At 40.2% G+C, this 25322-nt stretch overlaps 1 protein-coding gene across 1 annotated transcript; it reads left to right on the top strand.

Moving 5' to 3' along the window:
- Positions 1–23499, top strand: draxina (dorsal inhibitory axon guidance protein a). The gene is made up of 7 exons (XM_085457363.1): positions 1–249; positions 10484–10989; positions 12781–12998; positions 19244–19364; positions 21437–21529; positions 21780–21869; positions 22378–23499. The coding sequence occupies exons 2-7, from the start codon at positions 10509–10511 to the stop codon at positions 22488–22490; spliced, it is 1116 nt and encodes a 371-aa protein (XP_085313489.1). The 5' UTR covers positions 1–249; positions 10484–10508; the 3' UTR covers positions 22491–23499.
- The last annotated feature ends 1823 nt before the right edge of the window (positions 23500–25322 follow it).

Raw genomic sequence — 25322 nt, forward strand, 5'->3', positions numbered from 1 at the left:
CATTTGGAGATAAAGCTAGCCCTGACGCTGACGCGCACTCGGGAGCGCGCACTCCGGAGTGGTTGACTCTCCTCATTATAAAGAAGCAAGAGACAGTCCGGATACTCGGCACATCCCGGAGAGCGGACTACAGAGCTGCTGCTGCGCTGCGCTTCGGTCCTGTCCTGCTGTCAACCTGCAGCCATATGAGCGAACTGCTGTTTGAGGCTTAAATAACACCAGAGGAAAACAAGGAGAAACAAACAGAAAGTAAGGAATCATCTCTGTTATAATCCTGGAAAAACGAATTACATCATTGCCAGAGCAAGTGCTTAGATTGCTTACTATTGCGGCTAATATCGTTTCTTTGGTTTCCAAACATTGTTTCAGGTGTTTCTGTGACGTTTGTAAATTCCTGCTATTTTATTCGCTCTGCCCTTTTTAAATAGATATTCATACTCAAACAGCAGACTGAGTCCAATTCCCAGTTCTGATGCCATCATGGACTTGCATCTTTATTTCTGAATCCTTTTATTGCAAATGTTTTAAAGAGGATTGCTTCTGTCCGTCTAGTCCTTAATATTGTCACACAGACCATTTTAATAACTTAATTAATGCCGAGGTTTTCCTTTCAGATTCACTGATTTAAAAAAAAAAAAACGCGGTTTGACTGGCAGGCAGAGCGTCGTTTTTAACGGTTGTGTGCAACGAGTGAGTGTTTGCAAACATCGGATTAGATATGGCTTGATGGCGGAAAAACAGATTTGACTCGACAATTAATTTAACTTTTGTGTGTCCTGCTGTCATGCTTTTAAATCAGATCAGCATTACAAAGGAACTTAATGGATGAATGGTGTGGATAGTTATAAATGATCGGAGCGATTATCTCTTCCTGACAGCTCATTGTTGCTCACTGCACACCAAAGACGCTGTGTGTAATGGTGCGTGCGCGTGTGTGCTCGCGTGTTTGTTAGAGAGAGTGAGTGAGAGAGAAATGGGGGGAGGACTCTGTGTGTCACCTTGCAATTAAAAGTGAAAGGAGCAATTTTTGCAGACTCACTTGAAGGAGTTAATGCTAATTAATAGCAAGTCAATCAAGCAGGGGCGCATTAGACATGATCAGAGGGAGTGTGGAGGAACCCCACCGTGAGTGGACCTCGGGCCCAAATAAAACTGGTTCGATCTTAAGTGAGTTGGAAATGAAAAGATAACTCAAGGACACATTTACAACATTTGATGTTCAAGTGGAAATTAATTTTGTGTCTTTTTCTAGATTCGTTTCAAAGACTTGGAAGATAGTGGTTTGTCGTTAATGTTGTGCCTGGCAGAAGCCGCACACACTGTGATAAACCGAACTAGCATCTAGTCTACTGGTATCAAAGACCGATTGAAATTACCTCAAAAGAATCACTGTTTGTTTTCATTTTGCTCTTTCACTCACTGCACAATCAAATCTCCTCATTTCTTTAATCTTTTATTGATTTTCAGCCAAAAAAGCTACATTGCTAAACTCCCATCCAGTCTCCTCCACCGTGGTGTGAATCTCGCCTTGATCGCCACTGCCAAGCATGGCTGCATCTGTTTGATCAAGATGCTTTCAACATTGGCAGGCAGTCAGCGCCGCTCGCTTCCACGGAGCGAGCGGGGAGAAGGGAAACTTTGCGTTCATATAATACGTTTGCATGCTTCACTTGATCATCTCTAAACAGGAGTGCCTCCCCCCCTCCCACCTCGCTGACCGGTCAAACTGTTCCCATGCAGAATGTCCAGAGACAGACCCAGGTGTCCACATTTCATGGGTTAGAAAGGGGCAAGTATTGTTGTCAGCTGCTGAAGCCAGCTCTTTGTTGTTTGTTGTGTGTAAGAGGGGACTCAGCTGGTGCCCTTATCTGCCACAAAATACGAGATGCCACGACACTTTGTTCTAATTAAGACAGGATAAATCCTCCCTCTCTTTCCATCTCTCTCTCACACTCCCGCTTTGATTTCAGTCTCTCTCCTCTCCCTCCCTCTCTCTTCCTGCCTCACTCCTTTCTTTCCCGCTCTCCTCTCTCTTAGAATTACATCTTATTTTCTCCTTTTCACTCAGTCCCCCCACCTCCTTTGTCTCTCTCATTCTCTTTCCTCTCTGTGGGATGCCTCCTGCTGTGCTTCTGGTGCTGTTTGTGTCTCACAGCATTTTTGGAACATGCCTCTATGTGGGTGTCTGGAGGAGGTTTCCCCACTGTGAGTGTGTATTTGTGTGCATACGATGATTGTAAAAGAGAGAAAGTGTGTGTATGTGTGCATTCAGACGGGCGATAAGGGCCCCATCCCAGGATGTTGCTGATGTTACTTTGCATCAGTGACAATGTTCTGGCCTCGTTCCACATCTGTTGTACCTGCGACCAAATTACCACCGAATCATTTTGTCTCTCCCTGCTCCCTGCTCCGGCTCACTTGGTGACAGATGGACCTTCCTTATGGCTCTTGTTTTCTTTTTTTATCACCCTATGTTGCTTCCAGGGGCCTCCGCCATCCAATAAACACCTAAAAGCTGCAAAATCCTCCCAGTCTATGTGTGAATCCCATTGATATTGTTTGTGGAGGATTGGGGGAGACAAAGCATTTTATATTGCTGAAGTCAGTGGTATTGGCCCTTGAGGAAATGAAGTTTTATGGCGTTAACTGCAGTTGGCAGACATGTTTATTATGCACAGGCATTTACTGGAGCTGTAATTTAGGTGCTTGTTATTGAGATGATATTTATGATAATTTGGTAGCATAAACTAGAACTATTTTACAGACGATAAGGAGACAAGTGCAATACATCAAATATTCAGCATTATTAAAATGGAATGGAGCAAAACTGAGTTATATTTGTGACACAGCAGATTACGCATCTATATTTCTTTGTTTAAATGTGCATTTTTTTTCTTCTTCTCCTGGTTTTCTTTCTGGTTCAAGCATAAACTCGAGCTGCTGCTCAGTGAACCAAGCAGCTGAAAAGAGATAGGTGGCTTTCCTTTTTTCCTGTGCAGCCACACACTCCCGAAGCGACCCCTGGTCTCTTTTTGACAGCCTGTAATAAATTTGCAAATTGAGCATATGCTCACAAGCCTGATTATTAGCTGGTTGATAACTTTCTGCTCCAGTGGATAAGATCTACTGAGTAATTCTGACATTAATCAACAGGAGTGTATTCCTGAGTTAAACTTCAGATCGCTGTATGCGGCCTGGAAACAAAGAAAAAAAGTATCGAAGGTGGCCTCTGTCTGACAACAGTCTGTTCCTGGATCCTTTGTTTCCTTTATCCTTATGGCCCTGCTGGTTGCTATGAGGGATAAAACAAGAGGAGCAGATGGCTCCTGGAGGTTTGGTGTCACAGCAGGTGAAGCTAAAAGATGCACACGTACAGCAGTTTAATACCAGGGTGGCCTCCTGTTCCGCCTCACTGCTTTTCCTCTCTCATTTTCCCAATATCTGGGTTCAATCTCTGTTAAGTCTATTCTTATATGAGTGTGTCCTGCTTAAGGGACTGACCAATTGATCAAAGCCCAGATAGACGCCCCTGATCTCATCAGAGCTTAATCATCCAGCCCTCTAATAGTGCCCCCTTTGCAATTTCTTGTGAGATTACCTATCATTTCATACTTACTCCGCTCTGATTCATGTGTCCCAGGTGGCACCACACTGTACGCCAGGCTTATAAAAACTGCTACAATATATATTGTGTTTTCTACACACTGTTAGAGATCACCTGCTTTTCTCCTACCTGCTTCCAAAAAATGTGGATTTTGTAAAACATTTTATTGGATTTTATATTACTATACACAGCTTCCCTCTGTACACTGATGAGCTCAGACACCAATAAATCTTTACACCTTTGAGAGTTGAGGTTCAAAGTATTATCCAAGATGCGTTCCTATTAAAAATCTGTTTTTGTGTACTTTGTTGTTATTACTTCTGGACTTTAAATTTCCCATGGCATGATGTGAATCCTCTCCACTTCACATTATAAATATAGTTACACATAAACAGCCAAATATGAGCACCAGATTGCTGGTGATAGATTTTTGTTGTTGTTGACATTAGGAGCAAATAATAAAAATTCAAATTGGTTTTTCAGTTCCTTAAGTTTTTTTTCTTCTTTCTAAGTCTGGAAAAAAAAAAGACACAACTTCATGTTATTTGACAGTGTGTAAGACAGTCACTCACACACTTTGCATTTGTTAGTTATTAAAGCCCTTTCCTAAAATCAAACATTTCTGTCTATGAGAAGACCTAAATTTAGTTGTGGTAAAAACAACTTTTTAATATCTGCAATTATAATGGGTTCCAAATTCCTAATATACTGTTAAAAACACTGTTGACTTTTGTTAGGGAGTTTTTATTGTTTTATTTGCTTATGCTTCAAAAGTTATGTTATACATATTTCACCAGACAGTTTTCTGTATAAACAGGAAGCTGACCCTGTGACACTGACAAGAGACCAGCACAGAAATACATATCCGCAGAGGTTGACTTGCATTATATTATTCTTAGAAATTGACCTGCAACACACACACACACACACACACACACACACACACACACACACACACACACACACACACACACACACACACACACAGCTTGCATGCAGACAGACAGACATCAGGACCTGCGTGACAGGAAATGTGATTATATTTGCATATTGACGATGTAATCTATAAAAATAAACGAATACTGCAGTTCGGTGTGATTTGCTCTGAGCTTCTCACCCGTGCAGCACGTTAACCTACACAAGTGTCTCATTGTTGTTTATTCACCTGACTGTTTGTTAACTGTAAATCTCTGACAACTTTCCACCAAAAATGCAGCAATGCACAAAGTCAGAGCCAAACCCTGCAGGGTTGCTGACATGAATGTAAAAATACAGGATTTAAAGCATTCAAAATAAAATAGAAAGCACAATGAGGTTTTTTTGTGAGAAAAAGAAGATAAGACCAGTCAAAGTTGATGTTTAAAAAAAAAAAAAAGCAGAAAATGTGAAAGAAATAAGCAAAACTCTCCCAACATCGGCAGAAATCCTTGAACCCCCTCAGTGCTATTAAAAGTGTCATTAAATGGGTTTTCGGAGTCTTTTATTCTTTCAACCAATAGCTATCTCACAGAAGCCATGAAAGCTACCGCCCAGCTATAATTTGCTTGTTTAAATGTTGCCATTCAAGTTGCAGATTACCTCAGTGTGGAATTAAAGTTGTCGGGCCACTCGTTTGGCCCGTCATCGCCTCAGTAGCAGAGGCCCTGCTGTGCCCTACCTTCAACACACAGGCTTGTATAATACAAGCTCTGGCAAGAGGCTGTGTTGTTCATGGAGGTTGTTTATCACACACAAGAGACTATGCTTAAAATGTGGAATGCCACCCGGAGTGCTCCATTATCATTCCCATCCTGTGTCTCCTCAAAGGGCCACCTGTTAGCAGCACTTGAAAGTATGAGAGAGGAAAACAGGGAGCTGCTATGCCGAGATACGTGGCCTTCCTCCTTCACCGCCTACTTTCTCTTTCACATAGCACATCTATGAAGACCTTACTTTGGAATGGGTGCCTTCTTTTTCTGTGGAGATGTAACAATGTTACTTTTTTATACTGGGAAAAAATTTTTTTTGAAGAGCACCATCACAGCAGCATCACCAATTCAGCACCAAAAGATTTGAGTGAGTAAATGGATATATTTCAGACTGTCTGCATACTTTTGACCTACTTTTGACTACAAGTTTATTCAAACAAGAAGCTGTGAATTAGGTACTAGAATGCATTAAAAAGATGATCGCGCATACATGATTTTTATTTCTTTAGTTTTTTAGGGCACTCTGATGGGCTGGTGCCCTGGTCCAGGTGAAGGGTGTACGCTGCATCTCACCCTATGGTAGCTGGGACAGGCTCCAGCCCTCCTCGCAACCTTGATAAGGATAAGCAAAGAGAATGGATAAATGTATAGACTTTATTTCTTTAGTTTATTTAGAGCCCTCTGATGGACTGGTGACCTGGTACAGAGTGTACCCTGCTTCTTTCCTCATCACAGATAGGCTTCAGTCCCTCCAGATAATGAATTGTACAACTAGGTAAGAAATGGATGGATGGATGCTTTATTTAGCAACATATGTTGTGTATGAATTTTTATAACTAAAAGTCATTTTCGGCCATAGTTACCGGACAAAACTCTTACATAGATATCAGGTGTGGTCTAAAGCTACATGACTAAACCTGGAATGTAAAACATATACACAATAAAAGCCTCTAAAAGAAAAAGAAAGCAGAAAAATATCCAGATTACAACAAACCGAAAACAGATCATCAGCACAACATACCATTATTGCTATAGTCACTTGACTGTATAAGCAAACAGTGACAGAAATAATTGTGTAAGCAACTAAAGTAAGAGTTAGAGATAACAGTAACAGTCAGCTTTCTCAATCCACTAATTGCCCACACAACTGAGCAATTAGAGCATTAGTAGGTGTGATGAGGTCAAATGGGGAGTTCTGAAAAGGGTCTGAGTTGCCAAAGCTGTTTAGCTAACAGACAGGCATGTATCACAGGAGTAACATAAGCTGGGGCATCGCTTAGGCGGCAAGAAGGCACATTTCCCCAGATGTCAAGCCATTACTGTGATAAATGTGTACAGAAGACTTTGGAGATGTAATCCCTTAATCAATCCCCTTGTTTCACTGCCCTGCACCACAGTTAACTTTAAATGTTTTGTTTGTTTCCCTTCTAAATCACCCCTTTGACCAGATAAGATCCGAGCCACTCGATACCCGCATCAATTCATGTGTCAAACAGACAGAGTGTAATCCCAGCTAAACACTATATATATGTGAGCGACACAGCTGATTACCCTCCCCTTCGACACTCTGCGGACCTGTTTGACGATAAAGGTCTCGTCTCAGTGGCCAGCCCCACACTCTTGTTTGTTTGCTGCACAACTGGTCGAACTCCCGGAGGCAAACGGACAACGTTTGCCTTTAAATCCCTCGGAGCAATGCCGGCACTCGTAGTGCAAACTCCTCCTGACATCACCAGAATCCTCTGCAGCCCGCTCACCCACACACCCTGGCACCTGTGTGCTGTTTTTAGAAACACCTACAGTGGGGCAAAAAAGTATTTAGTCAGCCACCGATTGTACAAGTTCCCCCACCTAAAATGATGACAGAGGTCAGTAATTTGCACCAGAGGTACACTTCAACTGTGAGAGACAGAATGTGAAAAAAAAATCCATGAATCCACATGGTAGGATTTGTAAAGGATTTATTCGTAAATTAGGGTGGAAAATAAGTATTTGGTCACCTCAAACATGGAAAATCTCTGGCTCTCACAGACCTGTAACGTCTTCTGTAAGACGCTTTTCTGTCCCCCACTCGTTACCTGTATGAATGGCACCTGTTTGAACTCATCATCTGTATAAAAGACACCTGTCCACAGCCTCAAACAGTCAGACTCCAAACTCCGCCATGGCCAAGACCAAAGAGCTTTCGAAGGACACCAGGAAAAGTATTGTAGACCTGCACCAGACTGGGAAGAGTGAATCTACAATAGGCAAGCAGCTTGGTGTGAAAAAATCAACTGTGGGAGCAATCATCAGAAAATGGAAGACATACAAGACCACTGATAATCTCCCTCGATCTGGGGCTCCACGCAAGATCTCATCCCGTGGGGTCAAAATGATCATGAGAACGGTGAGCAAAGATCCCAGAACCACACGGGGGGACCTGGTGAATGACCTGCAGAGAGCTGGGACCAAAGTAACAAAGGTCACCATCAGTAACACACTACAATGGCAGGGAATCAAATCCCGCAGTGCCAGACGTGTTCCGCTGCTGAAGCCAGTGCATGTCCAGGCCCGTCTGAAGTTTGCCAGAGAGCACATGGATGATACAGCAGAGGATTGGAAGAATGTCATGTGGTCAGATGAAACCAAAGTAGAACTTTTTGGTATAAACTCAACTCGTCGTGTTTGGAGGAAGAAGAATACTGAGTTGCATCCCAAGAACACCATACCTACTGTGAAGCATGGGGGTGGAAACATCATGCTATGGGGCTGTTTTTCTGCCAAGGGGACAGGACGACTGATCCGTGTTAAGGACAGAATGAATGGGGCCATGTATCGTGAGATTTTGAGCCAAAACCTCCTTCCATCAGTGAGAACTTTGAAGATGAAACGAGGCTGGGTCTTCCAACATGATCCAAAACACACCGCCCGTGCAACAAAGGAGTGGCTCCGTAAGAAGCATTTGAAAGTCCTGGAGTGGCCTAGCCAGTCTCCAGACCTCAACCCCATAGAAAATCTGTGGCGGGAGTTGAAAGTCCGTGTTGCTCGGCGACAGCCCCAAAACATCACTGCTCTCGAGAAGATCTGCATGGAGGAATGGGCCAAAATACCAGCTACTGTGTGTGCAAACCTGGTAAAGACCTATAGTAAACGTTTGACCTCTGTTATTGCCAACAAAGGTTATGTTACAAAGTATTGAGTTGTATTTTTGTTATTGACCAAATACTTATTTTCCACCCTGATTTACGAATAAATTCTTTACAAATCCTACCATGTGGATTCATGGATTTTTTTTTTCACATTCTGTCTCTCACAGTTGAAGTGTACCTCTGGTGCAAATTACTGACCTCTGTCATCATTTTAGGTGGGGGAACTTGCACAATCGGTGGCTGACTAAATACTTTTTTGCCCCACTGTAAATAACTGACTTTAAAACCAAGGGTGTGCTTTTTTTAGCTTGGTGTGTGCGCGTCGCTGTGATAAAAGAACTGAGAGCTTATCAACCCCCCCAACTCCACCTTGGAGACACACACAGCACATGTGCCCACCATCACTGATGGCTCAATACTTTCCCTCATTGATTTTCTGTATGCCCTGCACTGCCATTTGTCTTTTAACACAAAGGAGTTACCTGCCACAGCGCCATAATAGCACTGTGTATGTCTGTCACAATGGATTGTGCTAGCCTATTTAAGTGGAGGAGAAAACAAAACATCCCATGTATATGATTTGCCATTAAGTTTTGGATTTTTTTTAATTACAGGGCAAATTGTGTTATGATTAAAGAAATAAACAAACATTTTCTAACATAAGGTGCAGATCAGTATAAGCATCTTTAAAGTTTAATGACGGCTAGAACACATCAAGTTTTATAGTGAATCATTTCTGTAGTATTGAGAGGTCAACATGTTTTAATAGATTAATTTCGTCATTATGACAGTTATTTATTTTATGAAATTACTTTATTTTTCCCATTATTTTTTTTCATAATCTAATTAATTGCTAGTAAAATAGAAACAATTTCTCACATCTAGTACAGGGCAGGATAGTTAGCAGGACGACTAGTTAGAGCATGCAGGAGGCAGGATACATGATGTCAGTACACCAGTGCTATTATCACACTAGCACAAACTGCAACAGTCAAATACCACACAGGCCTTTTGAGCTGGGAGTGTAAAGGCTGCTTAGTGTCCAGTCTCACTGTGTTGGACATTTGTGTTCTTACCAATGACTGTAGAAATTGGTTCTAATATAAGCACATAGTACTCTGTTGGATTACAATTGAATCTGAGCTTCATTGCAGTGCATGCTGGGATATCAAGATGGGAAAAGAAAAACTATTTTTACTTTTTTATTAAGCACCATTTCATTCACATTTGGATGAAGTGCCATTGTAGATATACAGAACCTCATATTTTAGTTCAGTCACACCTCACACATATGTTGACCTTTGCAATAAAAGGTACGGTTGGAGAGCTCTTGAGACCGTGATGAAGCATGTGCACACTGCAGTATCTCATAATGAGTAAGGCATAGAGGTCCTTGAATGAAGGTTGGAAAATCATTTTTTTAAATGAACAAGCGTCTCACCATTGTCTCTTCAAATTCACCAGAATAAAGGTGTGTGCTCGAGAGGCTGGCTGTGAAGTAGTCGGAATTTGTGGGATGATGAATACAGCAGAGTACGCATCACAACACTCAAGGACCTGTGGTCTCCCAACTTTTGCTTCTGCACAAAAAGGCTGATAGTCGGGGCTGAATGGAAGGAAATTGCACTAATTGTGTGTCTGATATTTTTCCAGAAGGATATGTCACTGAAGGAAATAATAATTGTTCAGGAACTGTCGTAGGAGAATGAAGAGGTCACAATTTATTGGAAAGGGAACTTGCAATATCAACTTTATAATGATGCTATGGAAAACCTGTGGATCATTAAAATAACTGGGAATAATCTTTAATGTGTGTACATTAACGTTTGTATATTTCTTTTGTAACTTTTTATTCTGGATAAATGCAGAATATGCAGATTATACAAATGATATAATAAAATAGAGTGCTGAAAGATAGGCAACTAGTATTTGATACTCAAAACGAATTATTTTTTAAGATGTACAAATCCTCAACATAGCTTCTGTGGAAAATCTGATCAAATCTGCAGACACCGCAGAATAAATTATGTGCAGCACTGAGAAATATTTTCTCCTCCCAGTAGGTGGTGTTGTGCTGGACAGACAATGGCTCTCTCCTGGAGTATGTTGCTGCTGTTTGCCACCCTGGCACTGTCATACAGCGCTGAGCATGGGGCTCCTCATGGCAAGAGGAGGCAGGCGCAGACCTCAGCAGGTGGCAGCAATGCCCTACAGTACCGCTCGCAAGTTCTACAGGGCCGCGGATATAGCAGGAACCGCAGAGGGCACGGTGGCCGGGGTGCCAAGGCTGGAGCTGGGCTGCTCTCTCACAGGCCCCTGCAACCCTTGGCCAGACCTGAGGATGATGGGACAGGCCTAGAAGGTCTCAGCCCAGTGAGACTGGAGATGGGTCCAGGCAGGGACAAAGACAGAGCTCGAATGAGTGTGAAGAGTCCATCCCAGGTCCAGGAGAACCACCTTGTAGGAACACGCAAGGAGAGAGGGCATGGGCATGGAAATGGACATGGGCACCATTCTGAGCACAGGAGACAAGGGAGCCGGCGTGAAAAGGGGCGTCACAGAAAAGGTTAGTGCATCACAAACCCAGACATACATTTGCGCTCAAAAGTTTGCATGGGCATAAATCATTAGTCATGGTAATTTGGGGTTTTTCATGATTTACTTGAGCTGTTTTTGACCTTTCTTTTTTCCATGTTTGAATGAATGTACAGCAAACATCTTTAATTATTTAAAAAAAAAACAAGGATTGGTGTACAAATTTTAGTCTATTTTGTATTTTCTTTGATCTGTACCAGGTCAAAAGTATGCAGACAGTCTGAAATATATCCATTTACTCACTCAAATCTTTTGGTACTGAAGGTTCTGCAATGTCTTTTAATTTGACAAGGCCAAGATTTATTATCTTCTTGTTATTATAATTGACTACATCAGGTAGTTTCTATTTGCAAGGACAAAAAGGATTTGTTTAAAAGCACTCAGACCAATATGCAGAACAATGGGAAAATTCAAAGGAAGGAGAATTGTAGATTTACACAAGCATCAGAGGTCTATGGAGCCATTTCTAAACAACTGCAGATCATCAAATAAGCATCAAATAGTTGTACATAAGTACAAGTTATTCACATGTGACACCACTTTGCCTAGAAGGTCAGACAAGAGAAAAGTACCAGTGGCACTGTACAAAGTAGATGAAATAATGAAGTAGGACTACCTCCAAATTCCTCAACTTCACCTCAGATCATTGTCCTGCTGGGATATAGCAGCGTTCCAGCATGACAGTGATCCCAAATACAAAGCAAAACTCTATTGGATAGAGTATTGCCTACATTTAAAAGCCAGGTTCATGCCAGGAAACCAATTTAAATGAATTCTTAAATGTCTTCTGTCAAGACGAGAGATCAAATATCTACATGACAACTTTCTACACTCCATCTCGATCTTAAATGATCAGATGTCAGAATTTAAAACATGAATTAAGAGCAACATCCTTGCCTAAATCTATGGTCATTATATTGACACTGATATTGCCAAAAAGATTTCAGGAGTAGAGGAAAGCAAAGCAAAAACAGTTAAGCATCCCACTCTATTTATAAGCAAGTAGCCACGCCTCAGGGGCACAGCTAAAAAAAAAAGGTCTTTCTGCACATTGTCATTCTTCCCATGGTGCTCAATAGAACAATTGCTGTTACCTTAGAAACCACTGTTATATGTCATAACACTGTCAATTTGATCGAGTGGACAGTTTCAGCAGTTCTGACACAGACAAACCTGTTTGGCTTTGAACCTAAATTAATAACAGTTACATTTGAAAGGTTCTGTAAATATGACATAATGTGACAAAATACAGTACTTTCAGGTTTTAAAAGGAAATTTAAGAAGTTCAGGGACTGCATGACAGCTTGAAATACATTCTGATTTACCACTACTGACTCTGAATTTATATTATGAATGATTGTGGAGGTGAACTCAAGTTTTTGGTCTGGTGTTTGCAGAGTTCCAAACTGCAACAACAGGAACATTATCGTGGTGCACAGATTACACTGAGAAGCTTTTTATTGGACTCGTGCTGCAGAATAAACCATAGTTTATGGAAAATTTGAAGAATTAGTCATAGTAAACAGAAAAACAGCAACAATAGCAATAAAAATTAAAGGTTAAAAACATCTAAACCCCTTCAGTTTGAAATGCCATAGTGACAAAACTATCTCATCTTAACTGCAGTTCAATATTAGTTTATTAGTATATTTGTATTGTTATTATTATTTTATATATTAGTATTTTAGATTAAACTTTCTCTAATAATCTGCTGATATGATTTGCTGACACAAAAAAAATAAATGTATCTCTCTCTGTTCAGGGTTTTCTCCAGAACTGAGCTCTGCATTGAAGGACAGAGATCTATTTGAGGATCCTCTCTCCTCCTCTGCTTCTGCCACCTCCCCCTCCCTCAGCATGACCCCACCCAATGAACCCCCTTCCCCCATCATTGGCGTCTTTGGCTCTGGCTCTTCTACGGTTACCACGGTGATGAACGAGCATCCCCCAACGCTGTCCCCGGCCTCAACCAAACCCCAGGTAACCAACGAAACTGGAGTGGTTATTAAAGGCTGGGTGTGTTGTGCCTCAGTGTGATTTCAATGTGTGGTGGAAATAGAGTGAAAATGGGCCCCATTACAGCCGTTATGCTGCCACAAGCCTCATAGCTCATCATAGAAATGGCACTCTCTACAGTGTGAACCCAAAGGTGCTGCTTGTGAAAAACGTCCTCCAGCAGGCCAAACTGGCTGGTTGTTGGTCACAGTTTGTATGATAGATATGGCCTGTTCTGTATAACAAAACGGCACCTCTGGAACCCAAAATCATGGAGTTCAGAGTCCAGCAGCACATTTTTCTGTAACTACCTTCCTATTCTTTATTAAAGACCACCTCAGGACAAAATCTATGGGCGCAGAGAGTCTTTTTTTTGTGTCTGGCTGTGCATGTGTCATGAAAAAATCTGCAGGGGTTATGAGGTATCACTCACCCCCCGTCACAGCCACCTGGAATGATGCTTAAACAACATTTATAATGGAAAATAATAATATATGGTTTCCTGAGACTCCTCGGGTCTGTTACAAATGAAATGTGGGGACAGAGAGTCTCTACATCAGGAAAGTTTTTGGATTTGCCAAAACTGCCGTTAAAACCCAACAGCCTGTAATATGTTTCAGGGAAATTTCCGGTTGATTTTCTGGATGAAAATACGACAGTTAGGAACTGTTGAACTGCAGTTTGTAGAAAATTGAAGACATTTTGTGTTTCTTTTTAAATGGTTCTTTAGCACTCACCGTCCCCCATTAACTTGCGTGTTGTGTGTGCATGCTTGACACCTTTTTCAAACCATTAGTAAATGCTATTTCTTTCAACCACGACCCTTCTGTAACCTTAACTGCGTGTTTACTGCTAAAGTCCTTTAAACCTTCATCTTTCCCAAACCTAACGAGCTCCTTTTGTACCACAGTCTAACCAAGCCTTACTATTGTGCTGTCACTAAAAATGGTTATTACATAGAGGTCTGCTTTTAGTGCCGCTTCTCTGCAGGCAAAATAATCCAAAATTATCCGAGTCATTTCCATTAAATTTGGTGGCGCACAGGCAAAGTGAGACCCATCCAATTTTGAGTATCCCTTTCTTTAAAACTGCACGACGGACACTGACCTCAGCAGAGTTTTTTGTTTTTACACAGTAATTTTTAACAGCACATCTTAACACCTGTAAGTTTAAAACAAACAATGGTTTTTAGTGAGGACCCTGGCGATGAATTATCATGTGTCTCAGATCTCCTAATCACTTCTGATGGCATGCTCATGTTTGATTCATGAAACCTTGCCTTAGGATTGCTCCTTTAAAAATGCCAGCACATTGCTTGGTCACAAATGGAGTCAAAGACAGAGGAAAACTTTTTGGATGAGATTATGGTGATAATAGCGGAGAATATAGTCAAGCATTCTCTAGTATTTAATGGACTAAGCACTGTGACTGCTAACCAAACGACTGTAGTGCTGAAGTGTGTGGTCACTGCATTGAATAAGGTAGAAGCAGACAGACAGAGCTGGAAAATTCATCCCAGCTTTGGCCTCAGATGTATCCTGGACCTTATAACCAACAAAAAATTTATTTTTACATCAAATCTAGAGCCTGATTAGAAATAATTTCCTCATGGTTTTCAACTTAAAGTCATTCTTATGAATGAGATCCCTGACGTTTTGCTGCCCTATAATAATCTCACGCTAACCCATTGATTCTCTGATTCTTATTTGCAAAAGGTCACTCGTCCTTTTTAGGTCATCAAATAAACAACTGGCAGTTGGCTCATTAAAACAAGTGACATTAAGAATGAGGATGTTGGTGCAAGCTACCGGGACACAGATGGGATGAAGTAGCAAAATGTGATAAAACTTTTGAGTGGCAAAAACACAAACAAAATATTTCCAGGAATGGTCAGGCTATTTTCCAGGAGACTGAATAGTCTGTTGTTTTGATCTCTCATCTCAAATGTAATTTGCTCTGGAGCGGTTAAGCTTTAAGAAACGAATCACCCTTGTAACACTAAAAACCCAGGATGAAACTTTTAGTGTCTTTGCTTTGCTTCTAAATCCGCTTCAAATTAAAGGAGGGAAAAAACAAAAGTGGGTAAAATAAAGACATTTACAATACACAGAAGACACAAAGAGACACAAAGAGATTATAAAGGAACAGACAACTATGTTTAAAAACGACAGGTGAAATCAATTAAGACAGGATAGGCAATCAGAAGAGGTAGAAAAACAACAAAGACAGGGAGTAAAAAACACATGACACAGATAAAGATCTTTCAAAATAAAATAGGATGTCAGTGAGGAGACAATGCACACACAAGGCAAGAATGGGGAAGCAAAGCAAACAAGGAAAAGGACAACGCTCAGGAAATGCAAAGGAAAAAGAAACTATGACTCTTCTGAGACCCCAGAGAGTACAGGAGCATACTGTACTCTGACAGCAGTCAAATATTATTGGGCCAAAGCAGAAAAAGCTGTTAGCCTCTCCTGAACCCAGATCCAGTTGTACAAAGATGCTGAGAGGCTTCTTAATTAATGTTCGATTTTATGCTGATGGTTTAATGAGCAGTAGAGGACAAGCAGGTAGCCCCCTGCAATTAAACTGATTGTTATTTTCACAGGCACATTTCCTGAGGGTAAAAGGACACAATTTGGATCTGTTTCCAAGAGGAGCTTTTTTTTTTTTAATTGATCATGTATTCCCCGTGAGATATCACAAAGTCCTACTGTGTTACATTTCTATTTTGTTTCACCTCTCTGAGGAAAGTGGCAGTAACCGTGTTCTTATGGATTTTATTCAAGTTAGGGATGTCTTAGCAATTCATCAAGAAATTTTTCTTTATGACTAGACCATCAAACGCCGATCTCCACAACAATATTTTATTAAAGTACGACACCTAAATTTATGGCACTTTTATATAAATTTGGATCAGTCACAAGGTATTCAGCTACTGACATGAATTTTGAATATCCTATTAGGAGCCTCAGAGTGCTATGTTTATGTGCCATGTACATAAACAGTACCACATGTGCTTTACTAGATTTTTTTTTAGCCATTCTTTGAGCCGTATAAATAGGCAGAACAGGAAAAAACTATTAAAGATAAGTAAAGATTCACAAATAAAGAAAAGGCAAGAGCAGCTAGAGGGGCAAAAATGTATCCATCCTAAAACAGCTGTTTTTTCCCACCTAATATAACAACACAATGGCTTTTTGATGATAGGTTTTTAGAAAAAGTCCTTAAAAAGACCTGTTATAATTATTATTTTTGTCAAGTAGCCTAAGGAGCTTGGAAAGAAAAGCATCTGGACTTCTTTGAGTTGCTTGAAGACGTTTCACCTCTCATCCGAGAAGCTTCTTCAGTTCTTTTTTTTTTTGTTTTGTTTTGTTTTGTTTTGCCTGTCCTGTTTGGATCTTTAGCCATCAGAATTGTTGTCTGAAGGCCAAGAAAGATGCCAAGTGGATTTACTTTACCAAGTGGATCATCATGGCCTTGCCATATTGGTCCATTTGATTGACCTTTATTATAATTATGTATTTATTTTATTTTTGTTTTTTAAAGACGGGACAGACATGACTGGGGGATAGGACAGGGAGAAAGAATGAAAGAAAGAGAGGGAGAGAAAGAAAAATAGAGGGGAGAAGAGATGGTGAGAAAGGGGAGAAGAGAAAAAAAGAAAAACAAACAAAACACCTGGATCACCACGATCACCAAAGAGCAACATAATAAAAACAACACCATCACAATAAACTAGCTAATAATAGATAACAGTAGATACTTTTTTAATTTCACCTGTTGAGAATGAAAAAAGAAAACAAGCAGAAGAAAACGAGAGCAATAGAATAAACAACATCACGATGATCTATGGGAATATAACTGTAAATACTAAATGTTAAACATTATTGTGCAGCACGTAAGATCGACAGCGCACAGTGTGCTTTGAGGTAGGAGCCAAAAAGGGTGTAGTTTGTGTGTGTGAGCACCCGTGTGTACACCTGTGAGCATGAACGTGCTTGTTTTAAAAGGTTCCTTCATGTAATGATCTGCTAGAGGGTGTGGGGAGCCACAGCCCCGTCCTCCAGGGCATGAAGCAGGTATGGAGGAGATCAAAACTCCAGACATCCAGAGGCCCTCAGAACACAAGAGACCAAGGAAGACCAACAGAGGGGCAGCCGCGCCACTGTCCCAGAAAGAGCTGAGGAGAGTCCCAGATGAGGGGTCACTCAGCAGCCGCGGAGCAGAAGCCAGGGGGGGTTGCAGTGACGTGCCCGTGAGCTCCGCCGGCAGCCAGCCGTGCCTGAGTGACCGAGCCCCAGGCCGAGAGGCCGGGGGCACCCCACCTCCGAAGCGGCCCGAGCAAGCCCCAGGCTCCAGGCCCCGATAAGCAGCCACCAAGGAGTGAGCCGGTGTGTACCTGGACGCCCATCCTCGGACACAAAGAACCACCAACGCACCGATGTCTGAGGGCGTCTGCCACTGGCAGGGGAAGTGGTGGGGGGAGATAGGCCTCCATACCTTGGAGGACCTGGGATGTCCCCAGAGAGGTGGCAGCTGCTTCTTCAGTTCTAAGGGTCAAATGGTGGAGAGTCCCAGATTTAAACCCAGTGGGAGTTTCCCCCCAAAGAGGGACCAAGGACCCCCTCTGTTCAAAGATGGTCGCTCACAGTGGACGTAAGTGAGCGACCATCTTTGAACAGAGGTGGTGGTTTACGACACCAACTGTCTGCCATCTATAATCCAGTTTTGAGAACCCTTCCCAGACGCCTTAACGCCCACTCACATCCTGGGCCATCTGACCTCAGGAAATCACATGATAGGGTGGGGCCAGGTTTCACAATGAGCTCACCCAAAACCCTGGCTGATTGTGACCCACACCTGCTTTCACACCTTGGCTCATGTGATTAGGTACTGTAGATGATCATCAGGAGGTCCTTTGTCCCTTTTTGGGGGGAAACTCCCACTGGGTTTAAATCTGGAACTCTCCACCATTTGACCTTAGAACTGAAGAAGCTTCTCGGATGAGAGGTGAAACGTCTTCAAGCAACTCAAAGAAGTCCAGACGCTTTTCTTTCCAAGCTCCTTAGACTACGATGACCTGGATGACTGAGAACCTTCACAAACATTTTGTCAAGTACATTTTCCTTCAAATACAGCAGATATCCTTAAAAGGATCTTCTGTATTAAGGATATCTTCTCTGTGTTCTCTGGCTTTGAGCATATATGTCCCGCTTACCAACTGTTCAAATCTTCTGTTTTAAAGGATCAGCCAATTAGAAGAAAGTTGGCCTAAAATAGCTTGTTTCAAACAGAGATAGAACAGATGCAAGGGCCTGTCTCCATCTAAAATAGAGCGAAGATAAATAAGGATCATTTTAAACTCATAATTGTGCATAGGTACTCGAGGAGATTCTAAGAATTTGGTTCAGCAAACCTTGATTTATTTTCTTTGACACATAGGAAAAAACAGTTTTAAGTGGTTCGGGTCTTTTGGGTGGGCTTTTTTTTCACTTAGCCTAGAAACCATCATCATCAACCATCATACCTTTAGTGCATCGCATGTTGCACTCTACCATCCTGACATAAACGCATAAGGCAAAGATTTTCTTGCATGCTAATCACTTCCATTTGCTTTTATAGATAAGACAACAACAAAACATAATGAAGTAAGAAATTACATTCTGTACGTTTCCATAACTGCAATGCAATTTCTTTAAAAAATAAAAATAAAAATACAGCTGGATTTCATTTAAACATGTCACCTCACCATCCACTCTGTGCTGTATTTGATCTGCAGGCAGTGGCTGTCCCCACTGACTAGAAAGAAAAGGCGTTTGTTCAATGAACTGCAAGTCTGTAAACTGTTTATGTATTAACCACACAAGTACTGCATGATGTATATTTGTATGCTGGTGTGTGGCCAGCCATGTTCTCTGTTACCAATCGATTGGTTTTTAAAGCTCTGCTGCTATCCCTGTTGTCTCCGTGGGGGTATTTTATAAATCAATGAAACATCACTGCTGCTGGTCACAACACAAGTCCAATGAGTTTCATTAAGAACACACCGAATACATTTACTAGCAAAACACAGTGAGCAAACCAAAACACACTCATTTATTGCTGCTGTGGTTTAATTGAAACAACTAAGCATTCATCACAGATGACAGAAATGTATTTACTGTCTATGCTTGATAATGCATGGGTAAAAGGTAAGGTGTAGTTTCAAGGTACACTTTCCTTTTCAGAGGTCTGGACGAGGAAAAGGACAAGGAGAGGTGATGCCAACGCTGGACATGGCTCTCTTTGACTGGACAGATTATGAGGACATGAAACCAGCAGACAACTGGTCATCTTCCAAGAAGAAAGGTTAGTAAAGTTATTTTAAAGTTATTAAAAACAAAGACAGATGGATGAGTTCCTACCTAGAACCCAGGACACCAAAGACCTCATTCTGTGAAAACTCTTAGAGAAATTATGGATGAGGACCTTAGTTTCACTGACCATATTAAGACTAACTAAAACAGCTTCTGTATTCGACAAATATAGCTCAAGTGAGATGTGTCAAAGCAAGATGTTGAGACGCTTATCAATAGCTTTATCTGTTGTAGATTTGGGTACTGCTATGCTGTCTTTATCATCCTTCCTAAAAAAGACTATTAGACAGCTACAGTTAGGTCAGAATGCTGCTCCTGCAACTTTAACAATAACTAAGAAAAGCAGTCAAATCAAACCAGTTATTAGCTCTCATTATTTTTAAAAAGAAGTTAAAAACAGCATTAATCAACACTGCTGGACTTTTTAAAACTATTTAACTCCACTTATTTTTATTATGTTAATTTTGTCATAAACAAACAATAATTTTAAAATGTTTTTTTTTTTAAATTTTATCTTGTAAAACACTTTGAATAACTGTGTTTGATAGGCCCTTTATGAATAAACTTCCCGTGACTTGCTTGTGGCTCCACAGAAACATCAGGATATCTATGTTTTTAATTTATCCACAAGAGACCTTGAATACAGTCAGAAAATCTCACGGCAATCTATTTAACACGTGTTCACTGTTTAAGTAAAGGCATTTGCTGATGGTGCCACAGACAGGTTAGGTGACGTGAATATCTGCATCAAATTTCATGGTAATCTGTCACCACTGTGATGAAGAGATTGACTGACTCAATATTACCATTACTAGAGACATGTTAGGATGGCTACAAACTGCATTATTAACACTTTATTTAAATTATATTTTAAATTTAAACAACTTGAAGCTACGGTGGCCCTGAGAGGCCAAACGGACTGCAACTTAAGAAAACACCAGCAATAAGAAAAACGCTGCAAAAGCACACAAAACATAGAGGAAATGGGAAAAATGACAACGGAAATAGGAAAAAACAGAATTCCAAAAGCACAAGGGAAGTGTTTCTGGGGAGACAATAACCCGACGGACCAGTTGCAGGAACCAAAATATGCTAATAATTGTGCTGGAAGACACTTAAAAGAAGTGGAGGATCTATCGGTTTTGTGAGGAAAGAAAAGAGGAGAGGTAAGTGTGTTAGCATAACTATTTGCCTAAAAATCTGTCATCAGTATTATATGAATCATGATAAAACACGCCTACCATGTTTTGGGTTCCTGCAGCTGGTCCTTTGGGTTATTGTCTCCCCAGAAACACTTCCCTTGTGTTTTTTCCTATTTCTATTTTCGTTTTTCCTATTTCTGTTTTGCTTTTTCCTATTTTCATTGTGTTTTGTGTGCTTTTGCAGCGTTTTTCTTATTGATGGTGTTTTCTTAAGTTGCAGTCTGTTTGGCCTCCCGGGGCCACCGTATGAAGCTCAAGTAAATGAAATATAAACTCAACACACATAATTATTTTGTAAGAAGTAACAAAGCACTTACTGCTGGGGGGCAGCTGGAGGCCTTAAATCTGCCATCAGTGTTTACGGGTGTCATGTTAAATATGTGAAGTAGAATTTCTTTTTTTATACATGAGGATAGCAGCAAGATTGAAGGGGAATGTTTAAAAGACAGGTTTGAAAATGCTGACACTGACAAAAAGGAGGCTGAGCTGGAGGTAGCAGGGTTGAAGATATTGAGACTTTCATTGGGAGTGACCAGAATGGACAGGATTCAATATGCGTACATCAGAGTAACAGCTCAGGTTGAGCGCTTTGGAAACAGAGTTGGAAGACAACAGAAAAGATTTTTGTATGTAGTGAAGGAGGACACGCAGAGGGGTTGGTGTGACCTAAAAGGAGGCTAGGGATGGGGGTCACATGGAGACAGATGATGATGGTGACCCCTAAAGGAAGCAGCCGAAAGAAGATCACACACCAAGTAGAATTTTGTTACTGCGTGAAAAACCCAACAGTTTGCTTGGATGACGCTGCACACTGATCAGTGGTTTGATGCTCAAACAGCTGTTTTCATTTCTTGTTCTGCAGACAAAAGGCGGAGTAAGAACCTCAGCAGTGGAAATATGACTGTGGATGCTGATGCAATTGAACCATGTGACCACCACCTGGACTGTCTTCCAGGTCAGTATAAACAAGAGTCATATTTATTTTTCAGGACCTTACTGTGACCTTATCGCTCTTGGCAGTTATCTTAAAATCCATTTATTGACTGTTTATAAAGTGATAAAACACCACACAGACCATGTATTCACCAGCATTGAAAACGGTGTTTTACACTGTTAGGACTGTGGTGTTGGTGTTGTATATTAAATGTCTATGCACACATATAAAACATGCTTGATTGATAAAAGACGTGTTTTTCTTGAACAAGGTTCCTGTTGTGACCTGAGGCAACATGAGTGTAAACCTCACAACAGAGGTCTCAACAACAAATGCTACGACGACTGCATGTGTGAGGAAGGTGAGAGATTATTACTTTCGTTTTTTACTCACTACTAGCATCATTAGGCGCTTTAGCATCAGCATCAGCTCATCTCTTCATGTGCAGTTGTGCATTTGGGTCACTTCCCCCAAGTCTTACTGTTTACAATTAAGATTTTAAAAGTCTTTGACTTGTAATGGGTCCCCAGAGGGACTAAAAGATTAGAGGCTGACTAACATAGCAGTAAACAGTAAATCTCAAAGTGTCAGTAAATTGAGATTTTTTGTGTTTCATGACATTGTTTTGAGCTTAAAGTTGTTCATTTCATAGATTATGTGATGATGATGCAGAATTCTAACAAATATTAAATGTAAGTAATTTAATTTATACCTTCTCAGCTACATTAGCGTTGCTGATTCAGCTCTTTATTCTATCCTAAAATAGAGCATTTCTACTAATGTTAAAGTACTGCCTCTGGTCATTTAAAACTCATATTTTATCCAATTCAATCACCTTTTCAGATAATGGGTCACTTGTTATCTTTCAGGGTTTCGTTGTTATGCTAAATTTCACCGGAAGCGACGCGTGACCAGGAGAAGGGGTCGCTGCGTGGTGCCGGAGTCAGTCAGCAATGACCAAGGGGGTTTCATTACCATATAAAGAGGAGGTGATGAAGGCCAAGGTGGAGGAAGAACATAAATAATGACCCCCCCTGACCAAGAAGCCACATGACCCTGCTAAACTGACCAAGTACTTAGAGGTGATGACTTGCTGGTTTTTCAAATCAAACCCACAATATATAAATCACCCTGATGCCAACACCTAGTCAGCTAAAGCGAAGTAACAGGTGGCCAAAGTGGAAATAACATTTCAATGTTGCATTGTGGGATACGTTATGCAGCCTAATCCAGCAAATCACCAACTTTAAGCACGCTTGTTTTAATTTAGTGTTGTTCATTCCCTGCAGGAAGACGGCCTCTCCAAATTCTTGTCATTAAGAAAACCTGCAGGGTTTTTTTTGTCTTTTTATTTGCCTGGTTGAAAAGATTCACTCATTGGGTGACACATCAGTGACTAAAGTTTGTAGCTTCACACAGATTAGGTTTGAATATTTACTGCCTTCATGGTTCCTGTTGATGTGGTTTCATTTTTAGGCAAGAACAGATTTTGTAACTTTTCATCACGCTGACCTGTTCAAAATAATTTTTAGTATTGCTTTAAGATCTTTGGAGTCCCAGAACAGTGGCGTTTTCCGCTTCAAGACTTTTAGACCAAGTTAAATAAAAATGGAAACAAAAATAATGTTAAAAAATTTTTTTTTATCTTTGACTATTTGCCGTGACTATGTGAAGAAGCGTGTCAGATTTCGTTCCCTGTCCTCTTCTCTGAGCTGGTATTCCAAACAACTGCTAAAAGTTATTTTTAAAAATATTATCTAAACTGGTCTGCTGTCCTGTACTGTATATATGATTGTGTTTGAATTACCAACACCTTTTTTAATTGACACCACTGTTAAAAATGTGCTTAATGATAGTAAGATAAACAAAATGCTTGTCTGACCTTCCACTTTACATGTCTGTTTTATTTATTCAGTACTCAAACACGTGTTTATATATTCAGTTCTTCTGCCTGTTTTTATTTTTACAATTAAAACACTTACTAGGATGCACACTGTGTGATGCTAAGCTGTTTCTACACGTCTACACACTGTTTGGCTAAACCATTTTTACTAATCCTAAAAAGCAAACTCTCTATCCTTTAGACCAGGGGTGTCAAACTCAAATACACAGTGGGCCAAAATTCAAAACTGGAACAAAGTCGCGGGCTAACGCTAATATTTATTGAAAAAAAAAATCTCTGGATATAAGAATGAATCTTTTCTTATGGACTCAAACAAGTTTTGCTGAAAAACTGAATATGGAACAAGCAAAGCTTAATACTAAACAATATATATATTAACTGTATAATACCAGTAGGCCAGCGCTAATAGTAATTTGGTATGGCTTCGCGGGCCAAATGTAATTAGGCTGCGGGCCAAACTTGGCCCGCGGGCCAGAGTTTGACACCTATGCTTTAGACGGTCGTTTTATCGACACTATTGTGTGATGAGACACAAGGAGAACATTTCTAAATGTAATTTTTATATCACATAAAACAATTATTTAAAAAAAGTGCTTTACTTTTTTTAATATATTTTTGGACAAGAAAAGATTTGATCTTCTTTTAAACTAGTACTCAAACAAATATGATTTAAAACTGACATTTTTTGTTCATTTTCATAATTTCAGTAAATAAATGACAGATAAATAAGTAAAAGCACGTCTACATTTCCTAAACCTTCAAATAGATAAAATGATAAGAGCATTCTTAAGGGTTCAAGTTTTTCTCTTTGCTAATCAGGTGTACGGTGTCACAAATCTAAAGCACTCTCCGAGGCCTTCACAAGTAAAAGGTTTCGATTCTTGTGAGTCTGCCATGAGATTTAAAAAGATTTCCAGATAGAAACAAATTATTATTCTATAAATGGTGCAGATTTTAAATAACTGTTAATTTTTCCTGCCTGCCACAGGAAATGTATCTCATTTTGAAGAAGTGAGAAAGAAATCAAAGCCTCCAAGTACCTGAAAATGTAATCACGGGATCTGCAGATAACTCTCGCAACCATCTGTATCAAAGAGTATCAATCTACAATCTGAGAGACACGCATTTGCAGTCTAAAAATAGAATTGGAACAAAACTGTAATTGGCCAGTGTCCATTTATACAGAAAGACAAGACCTATTGGAATAATGTGTTCAAAGATAACTGATCAGGAGCAGAAGCTTCTTCTAACTTAGGCACGGTGCTGGAAATGTTATGGCTTGGGGTTGCTTTGCCGCCTCAGACATGAGGCAACTTGCAGTCACTGATTCAACAAATAATTCTTTATCTTACCAAAGATTATTTAATTGAACATAAGAGGTTATCTTTAGGAAAGCTGGACTTCACCTGGACAGGATTAATAATTTAAACACACTAGCAGAAAACAAAAAGAAAGTTCATGAAGTCCATAAAGAAGGATTATTAAAAATTAAGAATAATGACTGCAAAAATATACGTCTGCTAAAGAGAGCTATACTGACTCTTGAGATTAACACATACTAACTTTGACAAAAAATGTCCCATTTTAAATAATTTCTAAAAGCAATTATTGAAAAACATGTTCACAGGTAAAGATAATGAAAACTACTGCATGTGATTACTCTACCGCCGGGAATCTATGGATTTTTGGCACTTAAAATATGGTATTTATGTGATAATAACATCATATTTTCCTTTTTTTTTTTTTTTATTAAATTAGAACAGAACAAAATCATTTACTTTGCTTATGCTTTAGGAAAATCTGTGCTTTAGGTTTATCCTGACACCTACTGGGTTTATGCAAATCAGTCAAATTAACACCTACTTTTATAATAAGTAGAACATGCAGCAGCCAAAGCCATTTACAATTGTA

This window comes from Copadichromis virginalis, linkage group LG5 (assembly GCF_057382275.1).
Source record: "Copadichromis virginalis isolate Kocher_CV1m ecotype Utaka linkage group LG5, C_Virginalis_male_GT1.1, whole genome shotgun sequence".
NCBI lineage: Eukaryota > Metazoa > Chordata > Actinopteri > Cichliformes > Cichlidae > Copadichromis > Copadichromis virginalis.